Source organism: Silurus meridionalis, chromosome 15 (assembly GCF_014805685.1).
Source record: "Silurus meridionalis isolate SWU-2019-XX chromosome 15, ASM1480568v1, whole genome shotgun sequence".
Taxonomy (NCBI): domain Eukaryota; kingdom Metazoa; phylum Chordata; class Actinopteri; order Siluriformes; family Siluridae; genus Silurus; species Silurus meridionalis.
Window position 1 is genome coordinate 1,867,501 of NC_060898.1, and position 20,000 is coordinate 1,887,500.

General features: G+C 43.0%; 1 protein-coding gene across 1 annotated transcript in view; it reads right to left on the reverse strand.

The window, feature by feature from the left end:
- Nucleotides 1-16,883, reverse strand: part of LOC124397798 (WD repeat-containing protein 7) — a 96,107-nt gene extending 79,224 nt beyond the window's left edge. The window contains 14 exon segments of the mRNA XM_046867586.1: nucleotides 452-647; nucleotides 2,797-3,017; nucleotides 4,225-4,473; nucleotides 5,234-5,381; nucleotides 8,196-8,309; nucleotides 8,544-8,646; nucleotides 9,612-9,757; nucleotides 9,840-9,959; nucleotides 10,054-10,130; nucleotides 10,228-10,402; nucleotides 11,399-11,477; nucleotides 11,720-11,826; nucleotides 11,994-12,165; nucleotides 16,770-16,883. Of these exon segments, the coding sequence (XP_046723542.1) occupies nucleotides 452-647; nucleotides 2,797-3,017; nucleotides 4,225-4,473; nucleotides 5,234-5,381; nucleotides 8,196-8,309; nucleotides 8,544-8,646; nucleotides 9,612-9,757; nucleotides 9,840-9,959; nucleotides 10,054-10,130; nucleotides 10,228-10,402; nucleotides 11,399-11,477; nucleotides 11,720-11,826; nucleotides 11,994-12,165; nucleotides 16,770-16,831 (1,969 nt within the window). The 5' untranslated portion in view covers nucleotides 16,832-16,883.
- Nucleotides 16,884-20,000: the final 3,117 nt, after the last annotated feature.

A 20,000-nucleotide genomic window follows, 5' to 3' on the forward strand; every position in this document is an offset into this window, starting at 1 on the left:
GGGAGGGGTTGAGCGTTTAAGGAGAGATTTACTAAGTGCATCCCCAGCGCTCTCATCCACCAAGACAAGCGTGATTAAAATTTCAGCACCGTTTTAAGAGAGTCAGCAAAGGCAGGCTGGCAGACAGAGCACAACACAAACATCCATCAAATATTGAACAGGAAGGAGAGAAAGAGAGATCATGACTTAACATCGGTATCTCGATGGCCAGTAAAGGAGGAAGGAGCTGCTGAGGGACGTTTAAGAGAGGGGATAAAGAGAGTGACAGAAAGTGGGGAAAATCAATGCCTAATAGCACACCTTCTCTCTAGAGACACACACACACACACACACACACACACACACACACACACACAAAATGCACTTTAAATACATATCACCTTGTACTTCTGTCTGCACGAGCAGACGGCGGTTTTAACCTTTACACCAAACGCTTGAGTTTACGACTCACCTGTGTCCATCTGCCAGACGTACACCGAGCCGTCGGAGCAGCCCACCACCAGGTAATCGTCACACGGGCGCCATTTTATCACCTGGATTGGGAAGAGGTGGCGCGAGGCGAGCATGATGCACTTCCTCTCACGGAGACTCAGCAAACCCACTGAGTGATCGCTCGCAACGGAGCACACGCAGTTCTGAACCCGAATCTGCGGACACACAGGGGCAAAAAGACATGGGGTAAAATGGGGTGAAACAGTCCACCATCACTTGCAAACACTCTGTGCGACGGGTGTAGTCGGAGCCGGTGCTATTGACTGATTCAATTTTTTAGATTTAGAAACCAGACCTACGTTCACGAGAAAAAAAAAAAACATGATTAAACTGTCAATCTGCTCATTCACTCAGTACGAACACCATCAGGTCTTTCGTTCTAGTAGGTACATCTCCCTCGAAATAGCTTGTTTTGATGACGCTTGTTTTCCAACTAAAATTTACCTCCCGCAAAGCAATGTTGAGACACTACTGCATCTGTAATCTGTCTCCAAGAAAAATCTGACATTTAAAGTAAAAAAAAAAAATACAATTATTCAGACATTTTAGCCAGGACTCCTCAATAACAGTTCCGACCTTATGGTTAGAATTGGAGGTCGACCGATTCGTCTGCACCGATATATATTGTTGGATCTACCAGCAAAAAATCCGTACCTATAGTTTTTACGGGTGGCATCAGTTGCTGGAGCGGTTAAGAAGGTCCGCTGTCATTATGAGAGCGGCCTCTAGAGGCGAATCACTGACACCACGTGCTGTTAGGTTTTGCCACGAGACTGCGTGCTGCATGGAGTGCGCTACATTATATTTATTATACACCAATCAGACAAAACATTCAAGCGGTGAAGTGACGAACACTGATAATCTCTTCATCATGGCATCTGTTAGTGGGTGGGAAATATTAGGCAGCAAGTGAACATTTTAGAAGCAGGAAAAATGGGTGAGCCTAAGGATTTGAGCGGATTTGACAAATTGAGACGTCTAGACGACTGGGTCAGAGCATCTCTAAAGTGCTTAAAGGAAGGAACAGTGGTGAAGTTTTTGTTGAAGAGATGTCGGTCAATCCTCCTCTGACTTATTCTTTACGTATCATTGGCACATTTACACATGTAAAGCTGCTTTGTGAGGATGTACGTTCACAAAAGCGATTTATTATTACAACTGAATTGAATCACGGCGGTAACAGAATAAGAATCTCCTCTGCCTGAGGTAAAATATTATCCAGAAAACACAATACACTAAACCTCGCTAAGACGAACGACCAGCACTGAACCTCGACACTCTCCATCCTTGAGCAAAATCTGAAACGAAAAGCCTTGAAATAAAGCAAGCAAACACACACACACACACACACACACACACACACAATCATCTAAAAATAGAGTAAGAAAAAGAAACTTAGGTTTAAAAAAATAAGTAATAAATGATAACAGCACTTCATCTCTGACAAAGAGACTCTGATTGTGTGTGTGTGTGTGTGTGTGTGTGTGTGTGTGTGTGTGTGTGTGTGTGTGTGTGTGTTTGCATGCGTGCGTGCGTGTGTGTGTGTTTGGAAGAAAGCCAGCAGACTGTAAATTGCAGCAAGGCTGTTTGTTGACAGTTAATGTTCTTGAGTGTTGATGGAGAGCCTCAGGAAGCCTTGAACATGAACAGCCTTTCGGTCCGCGCGCCGTCCGCCGTCCATCATCATCGCCGCGGCAACCGCATCAACACAAGTCATCCTGTCCGCGTCATCGCATCGCACCACGACTTTACAGCGGTTGCTAAAGGTTACGAAAGTCTAACGCTACCCGTTTCAATTTCCAAACTTCTGCCCATTCTTCGGGAATCGCCCGATTTATCGTATTGTTCTATAAATCACTTGCGCGTATAACAATAAAACACACACACACACACACACACACACACAATTACAAACAGGAAGCTATAGATCGAGAAGCACTTTGTAGCATCATTAAAAGCTTTGGTGCTTAAGCAACATTATTGACGCGCAGTAAATCAGAAATACATGACACTGAGTCGTTATGTGTGTGTGTGTGTGTGTGTGTGTGTGTGTGTGTGTGTGTGTGTGAGAGAAAAAAAAAAACAAATAAAAATTTGCATGCATTATATGCTGCTTTAGAAAGGGGGTGGGATCTAAACCTTTTTCGACCAATCAGATCACGGCAAAAAAATTGTGAATGAAATATTAAATTTGGGGATTTGTTTTGTTTAAAAAAACAACAGCATGCAGTTCTCCATTCTGATTGGTGGGATTTTGAAGGAGTCTCCAGTGTGAGTGATGAGAGGTCGAGCAGGAGAACTCACGCTGCAGGTCTCTGGTGGGACGAGGAGCTGCGTGATCTCTCCTCCGTGCACGCAGAAGATGTGCTTCATCTCGCCGGTGAAGATGTCCCAGACGATGACGGAGAAGTCCACGCCACCCGACACCAGAGAGCGCTGGTCGTAGCGCGGGGACACCTGGTGGGGGTACAGCAGACACGTCACCTTGTTCCTGTGTCCTCTCAGGGTGCGGTGTGGGGGCCAGCCTGAGGAGACATGAGGGACAGAGAGAGAGAGAGAGAGAGAGAGAGAGAGAGAGAGAGACACTTCAGAAAGAGAAGGAGAAAAATAGTAATGATCGAATAGTTAAATGAAAGGAAAAAAAGAATAAAAAAAAAAAAAATGATAGAATGAAGATAAAAATGACAAAGTGAAAGAAGAGGAGGATATCAGATAGAGAATAAAATAGAGTGATAAAAATCAGGACATGAAAAGAAAGAAAGTATTAAAAGAAGAAACAAAGACTCAAGGGACAAAAGGGAGATAGAAACATACAAACAAAGAAAACAGACAAAGATGAACACAAACAGAGAGAGAGAGAGAGAGAGAGAGGGGCAAAGACAATAAAAGAAAGTCAGACAGACAGATGCAAAAAGACAGAGACAAAAAACAGACAGACAGTCAGAAAAACAAATAGAAAGAGAGACAGAGAGACAGACGGGAAAAAAGAGACAGATGGACAAAGAGAGAGACAGAAAGAGAAAAGAAGAGACAGACAATCAAGTAGAGACAGACAATAAAAGGAACAGAGAGACAGACAGAAATAAAAAGACAAACAGATAGAGAAATAGAGTAAAAAAAAAAAAAAAAAAAAAAAAAAAAAAAAAAAAAAAAAAAAAAAAAAAAATGATAGAATGAAGATAAAAATGACAAAGTGAAAGAAGAGGAGGATATCAGATAGAGAATAAAATAGAGTGATAAAAATCAGGACATGAAAAGAAAGAAAGTATTAAAAGAAGAAACAAAGACTCAAGGGACAAAAGGAGATAGAAACATACAAACAAAGAAAACAGACAAAGATGAACACAAACAGAGAGAGAGAGAGAGGGGCAAAGACAATAAAAGAAAGTCAGACAGACAGATGCAAAAAGACAGAGACAAAAAACAGACAGACAGTCAGAAAAACAAATAGAAAGAGAGACAGAGAGACAGACGGGGAAAAAAAGAGACAGATGGACAAAGAGAGAGACAGAAAGAGAAAAGAAGAGACAGACAATCAAGTAGAGACAGACAATAAAAGGAACAGAGACAGACAGAAATAAAAAGACAAACAGATAGAGAAATAGAGTAAAAAAAAGAAAAAAGATTGAAATATGTGACTGCTTGTTCTCTGGGTTTCTCAGTGAGGTCGTCTGGGTTCGTCTGGTAAAATATCACTGTGGATTTTTCTGGAACTTTCCCTCAGCGTCTCACCTCTGCGCAGCATGTGTTCTCCCTGCAGCAGCTGGACAATGGCGGTCTGCGTGGCGGGGACCAGGACGATGCTGCCGTCTTCCCTTCCGCATACCAGGCGTCCCTGTGACGGGATGTACACGCTCGCCGTCACCTTGATGGGCTCCTCGGCGCCGGGCAGCACGCTCAGCTGGTCAATGATGCCCGCGGGGAGTGGAGTGAGTTTATCGAACGCCTCCTGCAGGCAGATCGTGGAGGAAACCTGCAGCTCTGTGTGGAGAATAAGGACTATGGTTTCAGTGCTGGTGGCCTTGTTTGTCATGCCCTATCCTGCCACCAGGGGGATTAAATTTCCTGGGTTTTTTTAGGTAAAGTTCTCAACATAAACACCAGAGGGAGACATTACATAGTTTTTTTTCTGTTACACAAAAAGATCCAAATAAATGTATAGAAAATTTGTATATAGAATTCAGTTTTTTCCCCTTCTGCAGTCACTGTGTGTATATATATATATATATATATATATATATATATATATATATATATATATATATATATATATATAACTTGTGTAATTGAAAGTTATGTTTTGCAGAGATGTGAGTGAAGATGTGGAATCCTAAGCAGAGTTGTGTAGAGCTCAGTGGAGGTGTATAAAGGCAAGTAGAGTTGTGTAGAGCTGCGTAGAAATATGTAGAGGTGTGTAAAGGTAAATAGAGTTGTGTTGAGGTGTGTTGAGGTAAGTAGAGTTGTATAGAGCTGTGTAGAGGTGTGTGAAGGTAAGTAGAGTTGTGTAAAGCTGTGTAGAGTTGTGTGTGGGGTGTGTAAAGGTAAGTGGAGTTGTGTAGAGTTGTGTGTGGGGTGTGTAGAGGTAAGTAGAGTTGTATAGAGCTGTGTAGAGGTGTGTGAAGGTAAGTAGAGTTGTGTAAAGCTGTGTAGAGTTGTGTGTGGGGTGTGTAAAGGTAAGTAGAGTTATGTAGAGATGTGTAGAGGTAAGTAGAGTTGTGTAGAGGTAAGTAGAGTTGTGTACCCGCAGCTGAAGACAGCGGCTGCAGTGGTGAAGTGTCCGGGATGCTCCACAGCGTCAGCCTGCCTGCAGAGTCGCCCTGAACCAGCAGCTTATGGAACGGCTCTCTACGGCCGTAAAAGAAGCGTGTCACCGGAGGACAGATTAGTAACTGTAACACACACACACACACACACACACACACACACACACACAATTAGGTTTCCTAAAGCCTTTTTCTTTCACAGCACAGCAAGCAGCACTCTTCTGGGTGGAATGCAGGCCACACTACACACATCACACCACGCGTTTGGGAGGAAACCTGGGGACAGTGTGTGGGGAGGAAGTGGAGCAGCGGACGCTACATCCTGAGTCCCAGCGTAGGTGATATAGGAGTTATAACAGCATTATAAACACTCGGCTCGTCAAGGCATTTCCAGCTCATGCAGGGTCACGTGTGGGGCCGGTCACTAGGTTAGTGAAGGGTTTCTTTAATATTGTGGAAATATAAGCATCAGCCATTTTAACTGTATGGTGTTACAGGTGTGCTGGTTACCATGGGAACAGCAGAGGGAGTCAGATGCACTTCCTGTCAATAAGAAGAAACTATCACGATGTGTGTGTCTCTCAGGACTTTTATACAGTGTGATGTTACAGTTTATACCACAGTGCTGATGAATTCTTCATCCTGATTGGTCAGAAGGTGTTGATTACCACACGGTATGGTCAAAAGTATTGGGACACCCGATGATTCCACACAGATGTGGTTCTTCCTCAAACTGTTAGCGCAAAGTTGGAGACACGCAATAGTATATGACGTCTCTGGAAAACTGTAGCATGAAATTTTCCCTTTACTGAAAAAACTAAGAGACCCAAACCTGTTCCAGCATGCCAAAGTCTACAAAAAGTTTACATGGAATGGATTGGAAGATCTCCTGCTATAGAGCTCACCTCAAACTTATTAGCATGATCAATTGGAACGCTGATTGCTAGAGGTCGTTAGATTTCATCAGCTTTGCCGATTGATCTGCACCGATAGCGGATTGCTGAAACTATCATCTATCCGCAAAAATCCATACAGTCGTTTTTCCAGGTTGCGTTATACAGTACAAGAGCGGCCTCTAGCTCAGAACATGCGCTAGCTCAAATACGCTACCGTGTCTATGGTAACCACTTACACAAGGAGAAAGAAAAGCTTTGATTCGGTGACTGCGTTTTCTCAAAGCAGACGTCTAATTTCTTTGAAAGACGTCTCCAGTGTCAGGGCTTCACCCCCAGCCATCAGAAAGTCTTCAAGTTTCTCATGTTCACGTGAGAAGCTTGCGAGTTTTTTTTGTCAAATAAATGGTGTGGGAATGAGCGTTTATAGCTGTTGATAACAAATGTAACTAGAAACGGATAAAAACTCTAGCATGTAATATTATAATCCATAAATGTGTGTTGTAACTGCTGTGGTATAAGAGGAATCAAACACACCTTGGTATGCTGTTAAAACAATTATAATCTAATTCAGAGGGTTGGTAACAGGAAGCCCCTGCCCCCTACCCACCCCCCTGTGTTTCATACCGTAGAACAGCACCCCCACTCGTGTTTTATTCCTTACTGAGTGTGTGTTTGTGGATGACGTGGTTGGATATGAGAGCGAAAGCTTCTGCTTTCTATCATGGAGGAGCCTCAAGGCATTCTGTAGGGCCTTGAGTACAGTGCAAAGTTCCACCAACGAGTTAAAACACACACACACACACACACACACACACACACACACACACACACACACAAAATACCGTTATAGTGCTATATAAAAGAACCAAAAACAAAAAGGAAAGGAGGAAGTGACCCCTGAGGAGTATTAGTGCCCATCTCCATCCCTGGTACAATACTCACGTCTAGCCGTGTTTTTTTTCCCCTCAATAAATCTGCTTACTGTGGTTTTCCGACTATAACACGTACCATCTCTGAAATTCTATTTGTTTGGCGCAAGAAAACACATGTTTCGGATTCAAGAATTTCCTGAATTAAATGCAAAAATCTAGACTAGATCTCTAGCTCGTAACGTTTCACGTGTAACGTTCGCTAAGCACCGCCTACTTTAATGAAAAGACCGTTTCGGACTGACGGGTCTGAAAAGCAACCGATGATCTACACAATGATCTGCATGGATCATTGAAAAACCTGTAGCTCCTTCATGCAAACACGAAGCTCTTTAATAACGTTCTAGAGCCAGTGTCCAGAGCAATGCTGAGGACAAAATTGGATTCGGAAGCTTGTGGCCAGAAAAGTGCAAAACAAATATCAGATGCTCTGTATACCATTAGCGGGGATCTGAAGGCTGAGACTGTGGTCTTATGAAACTCTCAACGAAAAGGAGTTTCCTGGTATGAAATTTTCTGAACAGCAACATTCTGCCATTTCCATTTTTTGCGGTGTCAGAGAGTCCAGAAAATGCAGATGCTCTTCGGAAGTTCTAGAGTCATCTCTAAACGCTTTTTAGATATTCATATGTTAAATTCATTTTTATTTCATTTAACCAACTACCTAGAATCTTAGCTTTTTCTCAGTCTGAACAAGCTTGGGGACTTTGCATGCATCTTCACCAGGTGAAGTCAGATGAAGGAAGTCAGTGATTGGTCAGTTCTAGTGGGAGGAGCATGAGATCGGGCGAATCAGAGTGAGTGAAGGATACTGACTACCAGGCAGCAAAGCGGAGGCCGGCGCACCGCAGGGCAGCTCTTTCTGGACATCCAATCAAATTCACAGGTGAAATATCGAGACCAATTTGGAACTCCAATTCATGGTGCAGGTGCTGCACAGAAGATATCGCGAGATCGGAACTATCCAGCGCTAGGACACTTACCAAGTGAATGAGTGAGTGGATGCCCATGGAATCTCTCTCTTTCACACACACACACCTACACACAGAGAGAATGAGCGACCCTTAGATGCCCTAAATGCGGTGCGCCTGCATCCAGCTGTCTGAGGTTCTTACTGGTGCCTCTAGAGGCCGCTGGAGGTACAGCAGCTCAGGAGTGTAGAGCTCCGGACCGGATGCGCTGTCGGGGATACACACGATAACACACTGCCCCTCGCACTCCTCCTCCAGCTGCAGGCGAGCCGGAGGAAAGGGAGAGCAGTCGGCCGACAACACACAAACACCAAAATATGAGCAGAGAACATTAACACGGTAATACACACAACATACAAATGCGCAGACACGCCACGAAAACTAAAAACGACAAAATTAATGAAAGAAATCACACAAATGCAACAAATAATATGGAACATTTAAGTTTTGCGCTCACATGTGTGTGTGTGTGTGTGTGTGTGTGTGTCTGACCTGTTTGTCTGCACGGTTTGCGATGCTGTACACCAGAGGAGGGATAGAACCTTCTGCCGTTTTCCCGACATCACTGCGGAAGTGCTCACTGGCTGGCAGACAGCTAAGGCACACATACACAATGGACACACACACACACACACACACACACACCATTAGCTTTCTAATTCATATTGACATTACACCTTTATATACAGTTTATAATAAGCCAATGCGAAAGTATCTAGCGATACTATACTTATCACAATACGGTATGTTCTGATACTGTAAACAAGGCCATATATTACAATATTGCTTATTTTAGGAATAGGATAGAATTTCAGGTAAGCTGTCATTAAAAACACATCACCATTTGCATTAATTACATCTGAAATGACACTGCTAATAGCTTCACCTTTTCCACATTTTGTTGTTACAGCTTTATTCCAAAATGGATTTAATTCATTATTTTCCTCAAAGTTCTACAAACAAAACCAACAATGACAATGTAAAAGAAGTTTGTTTGAAATCTTGCAAATTTATTCAAATTAATAAACAAAAAACATCATGTATTTATGTCTCCACAGCCTTTGCCATGACACTCAAAATTGAGCTCAGGTGCATCCTGTTTCCACTGAACATCCTTGAGATGTTTCTACAACTTGATTGGAGTCCACCTCTCAGTGAAAGGCACATGACAGCCTGCCTGGAGTTTGCCAAAAGGCACCTGAAAGACTCTCAGACCATGAGAAACAAAGATAAAACCATTTGGCGTGAATGCCAAGCATCACGTCTGGAGGAAACCAGGCACCGCTCATAACTTGGCCAATACCATCCCTACAGTGAAGCATGGTGGTGGCAGCTTGTGGGGATGTTTTTTAGAAGCAGGAACTGGGAGACTGGTCAGGATCAAGGAAAAGATGAATGCAGCAATGTATGAATTTTGAAGAAAATAATGAATTTAATCTATTTTAAAATAAAGCTGTAACAACAAAATGTGGAAAAACTAAAGCTCTGTGAAAACTTTTTCCAGATGCACCACACAAACACACACATGCGCACACACACACACACCTCCAGTTCAGTTACCTGGCTGGAAGTTTGTAGATGTAGCTGCAACCGTCTTCGGTCCAGATTATAACCTTATCGGCGGCAATGAACTCTCCTCCTGTCCACGCCTGCCCGCTCTCGCTGGGCACGGAGCACAGGAGCGAGAAATCTCCTGCATCAAAAACCTACCACACACACACACACTCAAAACACTAGCCAATAAGTGTCCTACAGTTCAGATATATGCACCACGACATGGTTTCTGACCCTCCAGTATTTGGAGCAGACGACGAGCAGAGACAGCTGCGTGAAGGTGCAGAATGAAATACTCTGGCAGCTCTGGCAGTAGATCGGCTTGGACTCCTCCTCGAAGACAGGGTCCAGATCCTGACATACACACACACACACACACACACACACAAACAATTAAGATATATGGAAAAACTGGGGTACTTTTAATTGATTGTGTCGGAGCGTATACCTGCATTCGGCTCACTTCTGCTGTGATGATCCACACTTTCAGAATTCCAGTCACAGACACTGCTACCACTGTGTCTTCTGCAACACACACACACTTTTTTTTATTAACCAGATACCCACACATCAATCAGAAGAGTACTGAAGCGTTGGATGTGTGAGGCCCAGCAGTCCGTACCCTGGGTGCGATGGGAGCGAATGATGCTCATTGAGCTGATCCAGTCAGGCGATATTTTGGACACCAGAGAGTAAAGGACCTCCAGGCTGGTGGCGTCCACCACGAGGATCTCCGGGTAGTGACCGTGACACAGGAGACGACCCTCACGCTGGGTCCCGATGGTGAACTGGTAAAACTGTGTAAAGACGGAGAACGGGGGTTAGAATAGTGTAGGATAGTGAGCTCAGTGCTAGTGTAGTGTAGTATAGTGAGCTTAGAAGGAGTGTAGTGTAGTGTAGTGTAGTGTAGTGTAGTGTAGTGTAGTGTAGTGTAGTGAGCTCAGTGCTAGTGTAGTGTAGTATAGTGAGCTTAGAAGTGTAGTGTGGTGTGGTGTGGTGTGGTGTGGTGGTGTGGTGTGGTATAGTGAGCTCAGTGCTAGTGTAGTGTAGTATAGTGAGCTTAGAAGAAGTGTAGTGTAGTGTAGTGTAGTGTAGGATAGAGAGCTCAGAAATAGTGTAGTGTAGTGTAGTGTAGTGTAGTGTGGTGTAGTGTAGTGTGTGGTGTGGTGTAGGATAGTGAGCTCAGAAGTAGTGTAGTGAGTTTAGGTGTAGTGTAGTGTAGTGTAGTGTAGTATAGTGAGTTTAGAAGTAGTGTAGTGTAGGATAGTGAGCTCAGTGCTAGTGTAATGTAGTATAGTGAGTTTAGAATTAGTGTAGTGTAGTGTAGTGTGTTTAGAAGTAGTGTAGTGTAGTATAGTGAGCTCAGTGCTAGTGTAGTGTAGGATAGTGAGCTTAGAAGAAGTGTAGTGTAGTGCAGGATAGTGAGTTTAGGAGTAGTGTAGTGTAGTGTAGTGTAGTATAGTGAGTTTAAAAGTAGTGTAGTGTAGTATAGTGAGCTTAGTGCTAGTGTAATGTAGTATAGTGAGTTTAGAATTAGTGTAGTGTAGTGTAGTATAGTGAGTTTAGAAGTAGTGTAGTGTGGTGTAGTGTAGGCTAGTGTAGGATAGTGAGCTCAGTGCTAGTGTAGTGTAGTATAGTGAGTTTAGAAGTAGTGTAGTGTAGGATAGTGAGCTGTGAGCTTAGAAGTAGTGATAGTGTAGTATAATGAGCTTAAAAGTAGTGTAGTGTAGTGATCTCAGAGGACATTTAGTGTAGTATAGTGTATTGAGGATAAAAGTGTAGTGATGTGTTACCTGTATACCCGTGTGAGCACAGGCCAGCTTAGTGAACTCAATGCAGCGACCATCATTTACATCCCATAGACACATCTCTCTACAGACAAAAAAATACAAACACACGCACAAAACAAATCACACCTCCTGAAGTATTGCATGGACACTCCGCTTCACAAGTGATTCTTCACACTGATTTGTCTTGGACATACCATTTGCACGATGCTCCCAGAGGAACAGTGTTAAAGCCACAGTGTTTCATTTAAGAGCATAACAAATTCACACAACACACACCGATTCTATCAGACCACTTTGTGTGTATAACAGCGTCTGTGTACCCACCCGCTCTCCGAGGTGCTGACCATGTACTGCTTATCGCTGCTCGCACTGGCCTTGGACAGACAGGTGACGGAGGTGCTGTGTCCAAACAGCAGAGCGCGAGGGTTAATCTGCACAGCCACAATAACATCATGAGCCGGACATCAAAGGTGAAAAGGTGATATCATATACAATCCACAACACGAGAGTGAGAGTGAGAAAGAGAGAGAGAGAGAGAGAGAGAGAGAGAGAGAGAGAGAGAGAGAGAGAGAGAGGCTTAGGACCAGTGCAATCTCACCTCAAGTTCAGGGGTCAGGTCCCAGATGCAGATCTGCCCGTCATGGCAGCCGCTGATGATGGTGGCCAGGTCATCCATCACCAGCAGGCTGGAGATGCAGTGTGTGGGAGCATTGCGGCCCCACAGCACTATGGGTAATACCAGACTGTTTCCTGACATTTTCTCCTGCAAACTGTGATGGAAAATAAAGAGAAATAAATAAAGTATGCTGGTGTTTTGTGTGACACTATATGGAAATGTTTGTGGACCAAACTACACATTTGGTATTGGTGATTATTTTTGAACATCCCATTCCACATCTAGCTTAAAGTTCCTGTTATAATAAGCTCCACTCTTCTGGGAAGATGTTTCACTACATTTTCCAGAGATTTGTAAGGTTTCATTCAGCGACAAGTGTGTATCTATAGCAGATCTTCCACTCCAACCACATGTTTAGCATATTTTCAAGGAGCTGCATTATCAAATGTGCGCAGGGACATTGGCACGCATGAACAGATTTGGGTCTCCAGCTCAAGTGAAGGGAAAACATCTGGGTGGAAAAAGACAGGTGTCCCCTTACTTTTGGCCATATACTGTGTGTAAGGCATAAAACCCTAATGTGATGAAACATGTCCTTGAGTGTTTTATTCCTCTGATACTACAGCAGTTTAAAAATCTCAAAGAAAACGTCCCCATAAATTATAATCAAAAATACTATAATTCAACACAGCCAATAAGATATCAGGAAAAACGACCCACTGACCAATCAGAATCACATCCTTTAAACAAATGCTACACTGTTCAACTATTCCAATAGATGATACAGACGGAGGATCAGATGCTAAAAACTCAGTATAGAGCATCATTTTGAAGCTGGTCCATATTATAATGAAATAAAGAGAGAGACAGAGAGAGAAATGAGAGAAGGCAATCATTAATTCCCCCGCTGGCTTTTATAGACACACCCATCCTCTAAAATCCACTGAAATTCATTAGGCTGAAGTGCAAAAAATAGATCAGCAAAATCATTGGCGCAGTCGCGAAAGCAATGAGGCATGAACACTGGGCTCGGACGTCAATTCTCCCCGCTGTAACATCCCCCCTCCGCCCATTCCCCACACTGCCTCACCAATATTAACACATCACTCTTAATTATCGCTTCAGACTTCCAATGATGCGTTCAGCTGATCAACCAAACATGTGGCAGCAGCAGCAACAGAGGCAGCAGCACGGAGCATCCAAATCTGCACATAGAAGGATCATCAGGATCTCAGCAACTCTGACCGTGAGAACTTCCTCATGAACCACAATCAGTTAAAACAGTTATGAACTACTGAAGAATGGTGCGAAAAAACAATACGCTCTTTTGAGGAAAAAGAAGAAAGCAAAAAAATAAAAAAAGAACAAGAAAGTATGAAAGCAAGCACGCAAGCAAGAAAGAAAGAAAGAAGGAATAACCTGACACAAACGAGAGCAACATAGAGATCTCTTGCGAGAAATCAACCATAAGAGAAAGAAGGAAAATCTCCACCTTACGAGCTTCTGACGTTTCATGGAAAACTTCTCGTGGAGTTTCCGAAACAAGAATCTAAACCTCACTAGCGGAGCCAGCTTCACCCTGACCTTAGAGTTCTCCATTCCTGCTTCTTCAACAATGTCCTAAACTGAAAGCATGAATCCGTCACGAGAACCGAGCGGCACGATACTGAACCGGACGAGTGGGAGCAGATCTATCTGTAGCTTTCTGACAAATCGATCATGATCTCTCACACACACACACACACACACACACACACACACACACACACACACACACACACACACAGGTCAGTATAATGAGACTGTGTGTGCACCCTGAGCTACAGTTGATTTCATTAGCTGTTTAGTCCAAAAGTATTGGCACCCAACTCTTCCAGCTTTTATGTGGTTCTTCACCAAACTGTTGCCACAAAGTTGGAGGCACCCAAACCTGTTCCAGCATGACAATGCCTCTGTGCACAAAGCCAGCTCCATGATGATCTGCTGATTCCATGGGTTGGAGTTTAATATCTCCTGCTGTGGAACTCCAACTCTATTGAGCATGATGACTGTGAACACTAACTGCCCCCCAGGCCTTTTCTAACACTCTTGTGGCTGAATGAATCTCTATAAATCCCCTAAAAATCTAGTGGAACATCTTCCAGAAGAGTGGAGCTTATTATAAGAGAAAATGGGGACTAAATGTGGAATGGGATGTTTAAAGAAATAATAAAGGGCACACCAATATTATGGTTAGGTGTCCACAATATTTTTGGCCGTAAAGTATGTGTGTTTCACACATAAATCATGTGTATATAAATCATGATGTGATGGAGTGAAAAAAAGAAAGACAGAAAGAAGCAAATACAAAAAAAGGAAAGAACAATTGCTTTGTTGTTACAATACTTTTAGAGAGGGGGGAATGTAACATATAATCAACACTGCACACTGCTGCACACTGCTGCACACTGCTGCACTGCTGCACACTGCTGCACACTGCTGCACACTGCTGCACACTGCTGCACAATGCTGCACAATGCTGCACAATGCTGCACAATGCTGCACAATGCTGCACAATGCTGCACAATGCTGCACACACATCTCTTTAACCTCCACTTCAAAACCCCATGCTTCCTATAAGCAGAGGTACAGAGCGCTTCCATGCTGCACTGTGGATAAAACACTCCCAAACGTTTAGAAAAGAACAGAAACGTGTCAGTAGCAGCTGCACCATGCAGACCTGCACTCACGCAACACAAGGAGGTGTGAAGCGTGGGATTCTGGGAAACAGAAAAAGAAAGACTGTAATCACACTGAGAGCAATGCCTTGGGTACGAGCTCTACAGAGTGCTTAGGTTTAATCTCCAAACTTCTGCGTCTGGACTTTTTAAATAGTAGCAATATGATTACAGCATGAGCAGTGAAATAGTTTGAGTAGTGCAAGAGTTTTGGTACAGGAGTTTCAGTAGTATAGGGGTTTCAGTAGTATAGGGGTTTCAGTAGTGTACTGGTTTCAGTAGTATAGGGATTTCAGTAGTTTAGGGATTTCAGTAGTTTAGGGGATTCAGTGGTAAAGGGGATTTCAGTATTGTACTGGTTTCAGTAGTATAGGGGTTTCAGTAGTGTACTGGTTTCAGTAGTACAGGGATTTTAGTAGTACAGGGATTTCAGTAGTACAGGGATTTCAGTAGAATAGGAGTTTCAGTAGTACAGGGGTTTCAGTATTGTACTGGTTTCAGTAGTATAGGAGTTTCAGTAGTATAAGGGTTTCAGTACTGTACTGGTTTCAGTAATGTACTGGTTTCAGTAGTATAGGGGTTTCAGTACTGTACTGGTTTCAGTAGTAGGGGTTTCAGTAGTACAGGATTTCAGTAGTACAGGGTTTCAGTAGTATAGGGGTTTCAGTATTGTACAGGTGTTTCAGTAGTATGGGGTTTCAGTATTGTACAGGTGTTTCAGTAGTATAGGGGTTTCAGTATTGTACAGGGTTTCAGTAGTATAGGGGTTTCAGTATTGTACAGGTGCTCCAGTAGTACAGGGTTTCAGTATTGTACAGGTGTTTCAGTAGTATAGGGGTTTCAGTATTGTACAGGTGTTTCAGTAGTACAGGGGTTTCAGTATTGTACAGGTGTTTCAGTAGTATAGGGGTTTCAATAGTATAGGGGTTTCAGTAATGTACTGGTTTCAGTAATGTACTGGTTTCAGTAGTATAGGGGTTTCAGTATTGTACAGGTGTTTCAGTAGTATAGGGGTTTCAGTAGTATAGGGGTTTCAGTATTGTACAGGTGTTTCAGTAGTAGGGGTTTCAGTAATGTACTGGTTTCAGTAATGTACTGGTTTCAGTAATATGGGGATTTCAGTAATGTACTGGTTTTATTTTCTCACTTTGTACTGTTGAGTTTTGAATCTACTTCCTTCTATCACTTCCCCTTCGGATAACCCTGGGGATTCACAGCAGGACCTCACACTCCACTCCTGGTGCCTGCTCCATTGTAGCTGACATTTATCCTAAACACATTATAGAACCTTCACTGGCTAGAAGATATACCAGGAGAATCAGCACCGAGTCAGAACCTCCTACGTGCTGAACAAGCGCCTGATTGATCACATACTGATGATCTCGTCTAACAGCACTTACACAAATCAGTTCAAACTCTCGCTCCACTCACAGCAGAAAACACTTCCGGGTGGGGAACAGGAACGAGCCAAGAAAAACAGATAGAAAGAAAACATTAAGCCAACAATAAAGAAAAATAAAGCATGCAATAAAGAAGGAAGCAAGAAAGAAAGAAAGGAGAAATTAGAAGGTCCAGGATGTTGATCTGCTGCACCTCCACACCTCTTTTCAAACAGATCTCATATTTGAAGCTCGGCATGTTCTACAATCCTGCAGTCCTTCAGCATTATATAACAGAACCTCGTGCACAGTGAACAGCATGGTCCATGTGTGTACTGCTGAATTAGAGCTCAGTGCATCTTCTGAAGATCTGACCATTATTCCAGCTCTCTCTCTCACACACACACACAGCCTGTGTCCAGGAGGGCCAAAACACTGACGCTGAATCCCAACACAGCCATGGATGAAGATGCAGGAGGTGATCTCAGGGTGAAAAAGTGTGTACTGCCCCAGGTTTCAACACAATCATTATTACTACACTGTATTGATGAGTCAGTGAGTCATCAGGCTGCTGCTGATCACCAAGCTAAGCTAAGCTAGCCATTCCTAGCCTTTCATTCTCACTCAATCTCCCAAAAACACACGATTTTATAAAACATCACCTCTCATTTCCACAACACGAGTCATCCCGAGGCTTTTCCTCCGTCGCCATGGAGACTTGCATTTACACCGAACCCCAATATTCATGCAATGTCGCAGCTTCGGGTCCACGCGCCCTCTATATGATGACTGTTATTATGATGATGATGTCGTTATAATAAATTCGGAGCGTTTCAACTCACCCTTCAAAAACCTCACTGGAACATGGTCCTGGTGGCAGGAGTTCGGGGTTTAATTATAACAAAACCGCTTGTTATTCTCACTTCGAGCCTGGAGCAGTTTTGCCCTCTACAAGCCCCAGAGCCGTCAGCTGATCCCTGCGCCGCAGACTGACGCACCGGACGTGATTGCGCAACGCACGCAATGACGTCATGACGCAGTACGTTGGAGGGGAAGGGGATTTTCAACCATATACAGTGCAGGTGCTCCAGTAGTACAGGGTTTCAGTATTGTACTGGTTTCAGTAATGCACTGGTTTCAGTAATATGGGATTTCAGTATTGTACAGGGTTTCAGTATTGTACAGGTGTTTCAGTAGTATAGGGGTTTCAGTAGTATAGGGGTTTCAGTATTGTACAGGTGTTTCAGTAGTATAGGGGTTTCAGTAATGTACTGGTTTCAGTAATGTACTGGTTTCAGTAATATGGGGATTTCAGTAATGTACTGGTTTTATTTTCTCACTTTGTACTGTTGAGTTTTGAATCTACTTCCTTCTATCACTTCCCCTTCGGATAACCCTGGGGATTCACAGCAGGACCTCACACTCCACTCCTGGTGCCTGCTCCATTGTAGCTGACATTTATCCTAAACACATTATAGAACCTTCACTGGCTAGAAGATATACCAGGAGAATCAGCACCGAGTCAGAACCTCCTACGTGCTGAACAAGCGCCTGATTGATCACATACTGATGATCTCGTCTAACAGCACTTACACAAATCAGTTCAAACTCTCGCTCCACTCACAGCAGAAAACACTTCCGGGTGGGGAACAGGAACGAGCCAAGAAAAACAGATAGAAAGAAAACATTCAATATATTTATCACAAATAAATCATCTAGTGAGGTCACTGTAGGGCAAAAAATAAATCACCAGGGAGGAGTCAAATGTTTGTGTGTTGTGTGTGTGGTAATGATCACATCTGGACCATAGTGGAAAAAAATAAAACTCTATAATTAAACCTGAGCACAGACTCAGACTAATGTGAAACGTCACAAAGTAAACAATTACGTGAAAAGCACCCAAAAATATTGGGACACCCGACCTTTCCGCCCATACATGGTCCTACTCAAAGATTTCACACACACTTGGAGGCGCACAATTTGAAATTTCCCTTTAAACTCGGAGACTCAAACATGTTCCAGCATGACAATGCCACTGTGCACAAATCCAGCTCCATGAATATCTGCTTTCCATGGGTTTGAGTGGAAGATCTCCTGCTATAGAGCTCCAAATCTACTGAACATGATACACTGGAACACTGCTAAACGCCAGACCTCCTCACCTCACCTCATCTCACCTCCATCCACTAAAATCACATCAAGTGCAGAAAAGTGCAAAAACAATACACCTTTTAAGGAAAGAGAAAAAATACTTTTCTTTAGAGAAAGACAGAAAGCAAGAAAGAAAGATAGAAAGAGAGCTACAAGAAAAGAAAGAAGCAAGAAAGAAAGACCAAGAAAGAAAGTAAGAAAGAAAGAAAGAAAGAAAGAAAAGAAAGAAAGAAAACAATAAGCCAACAATAAAGAAAAATAAAGCATGCAATAAAGAAGGAAGCAAGAAAGACCAAGAAAGAAACAAAGAGAAAGAAAGAAAGAAAGCTACAAGAAAAGAAAGAAGCAAGAAAGAAAGAAAGAAAGAAAGAAAGAAAGAAAGAAAGAAAACAATAAGCCAACAATAAAGAAAAATAAAGCATGCAATAAAGAAGGAAGCAAGAAAGAAAGAAGAAAGAAAGAAAGAAAGAAAGAAAGAAAGAAAGAAAGAAAGAAAGAAAGGAGAAATTAGAAGGTCCAGGATGTTGATCTGCTGCACCTCCACACCTCTTTTCAAACAGATCTCATATTTGAAGCTCGGCATGTTCTACAATCCTGCAGTCCTTCAGCATTATATAACAGAACCTCGTGCACAGTGAACAGCATGGTCCATGTGTGTACTGCTGAATTAGAGCTCAGTGCATCTTCTGAAGATCTGACCATTATTCCAGCTCTCTCTCTCTCTCACACACACACACACACACACACACACACACACACACACACACACAGCCTGTGTCCAGGAGGGCCAAAACACTGACGCTGAATCCCAACACAGCCATGGATGAAGATGCAGGAGGTGATCTCAGGGTGAAAAAGTGTGTACTGCCCCAGGTTTCAACACAATCATTATTACTACACTGTATTGATGAGTCAGTGAGTCATCAGGCTGCTGCTGATCACCAAGCTAAGCTAAGCTAGCCATTCCTAGCCTTTCATTCTCACTCAATCTCCCAAAAACACACGATTTTATAAAACATCACCTCTCATTTCCACAACACGAGTCATCCCGAGGCTTTTCCTCCGTCGCCATGGAGACTTGCATTTACACCGAACCCCAATATTCATGCAATGTCGCAGCTTCCGGGTCCACGCGCCCCCTCTATATGATGACTGTTATTATGATGATGATGTCGTTATAATAAATTCGGAGCGTTTCAACTCACCCTTCAAAAACCTCACTGGAACATGGTCCTGGTGGCAGGAGTTCGGGGTTTAATTATAACAAAACCGCTTGTTATTCTCACTTCGAGCCTGGAGCAGTTTTGCCCTCTACAAGCCCCAGAGCCGTCAGCTGATCCCTGCGCCGCAGACTGACGCACCGGACGTGATTGCGCAACGCACGCAATGACGTCATGACGCAGTACGTTGGAGGAGGGGATTTTCAACCATATACAGTGCAGGTGCTCCAGGATACAATATACATCAACACAATGAACACAAAAATACACACAACTCTAAACCAACAACACAAAGTGCACATGTGCAACATTTAGTGCAAAAAGAGAGAAGAAAAAGACAATAAACAACATGAGACAAGGACAAACAGTAACCCAGTAGCACCAACCAGTACAGAAGGATTGTCCATTTACTGTATGAAGGTTGTGCAAAAACATTTGTCTGGATGTAAACTTTTGGTTCAACAGAAGCATGTGAACAGCAGTTTGTTCAAACAGAGCTTTTGTTGATATGTTGATATGTAA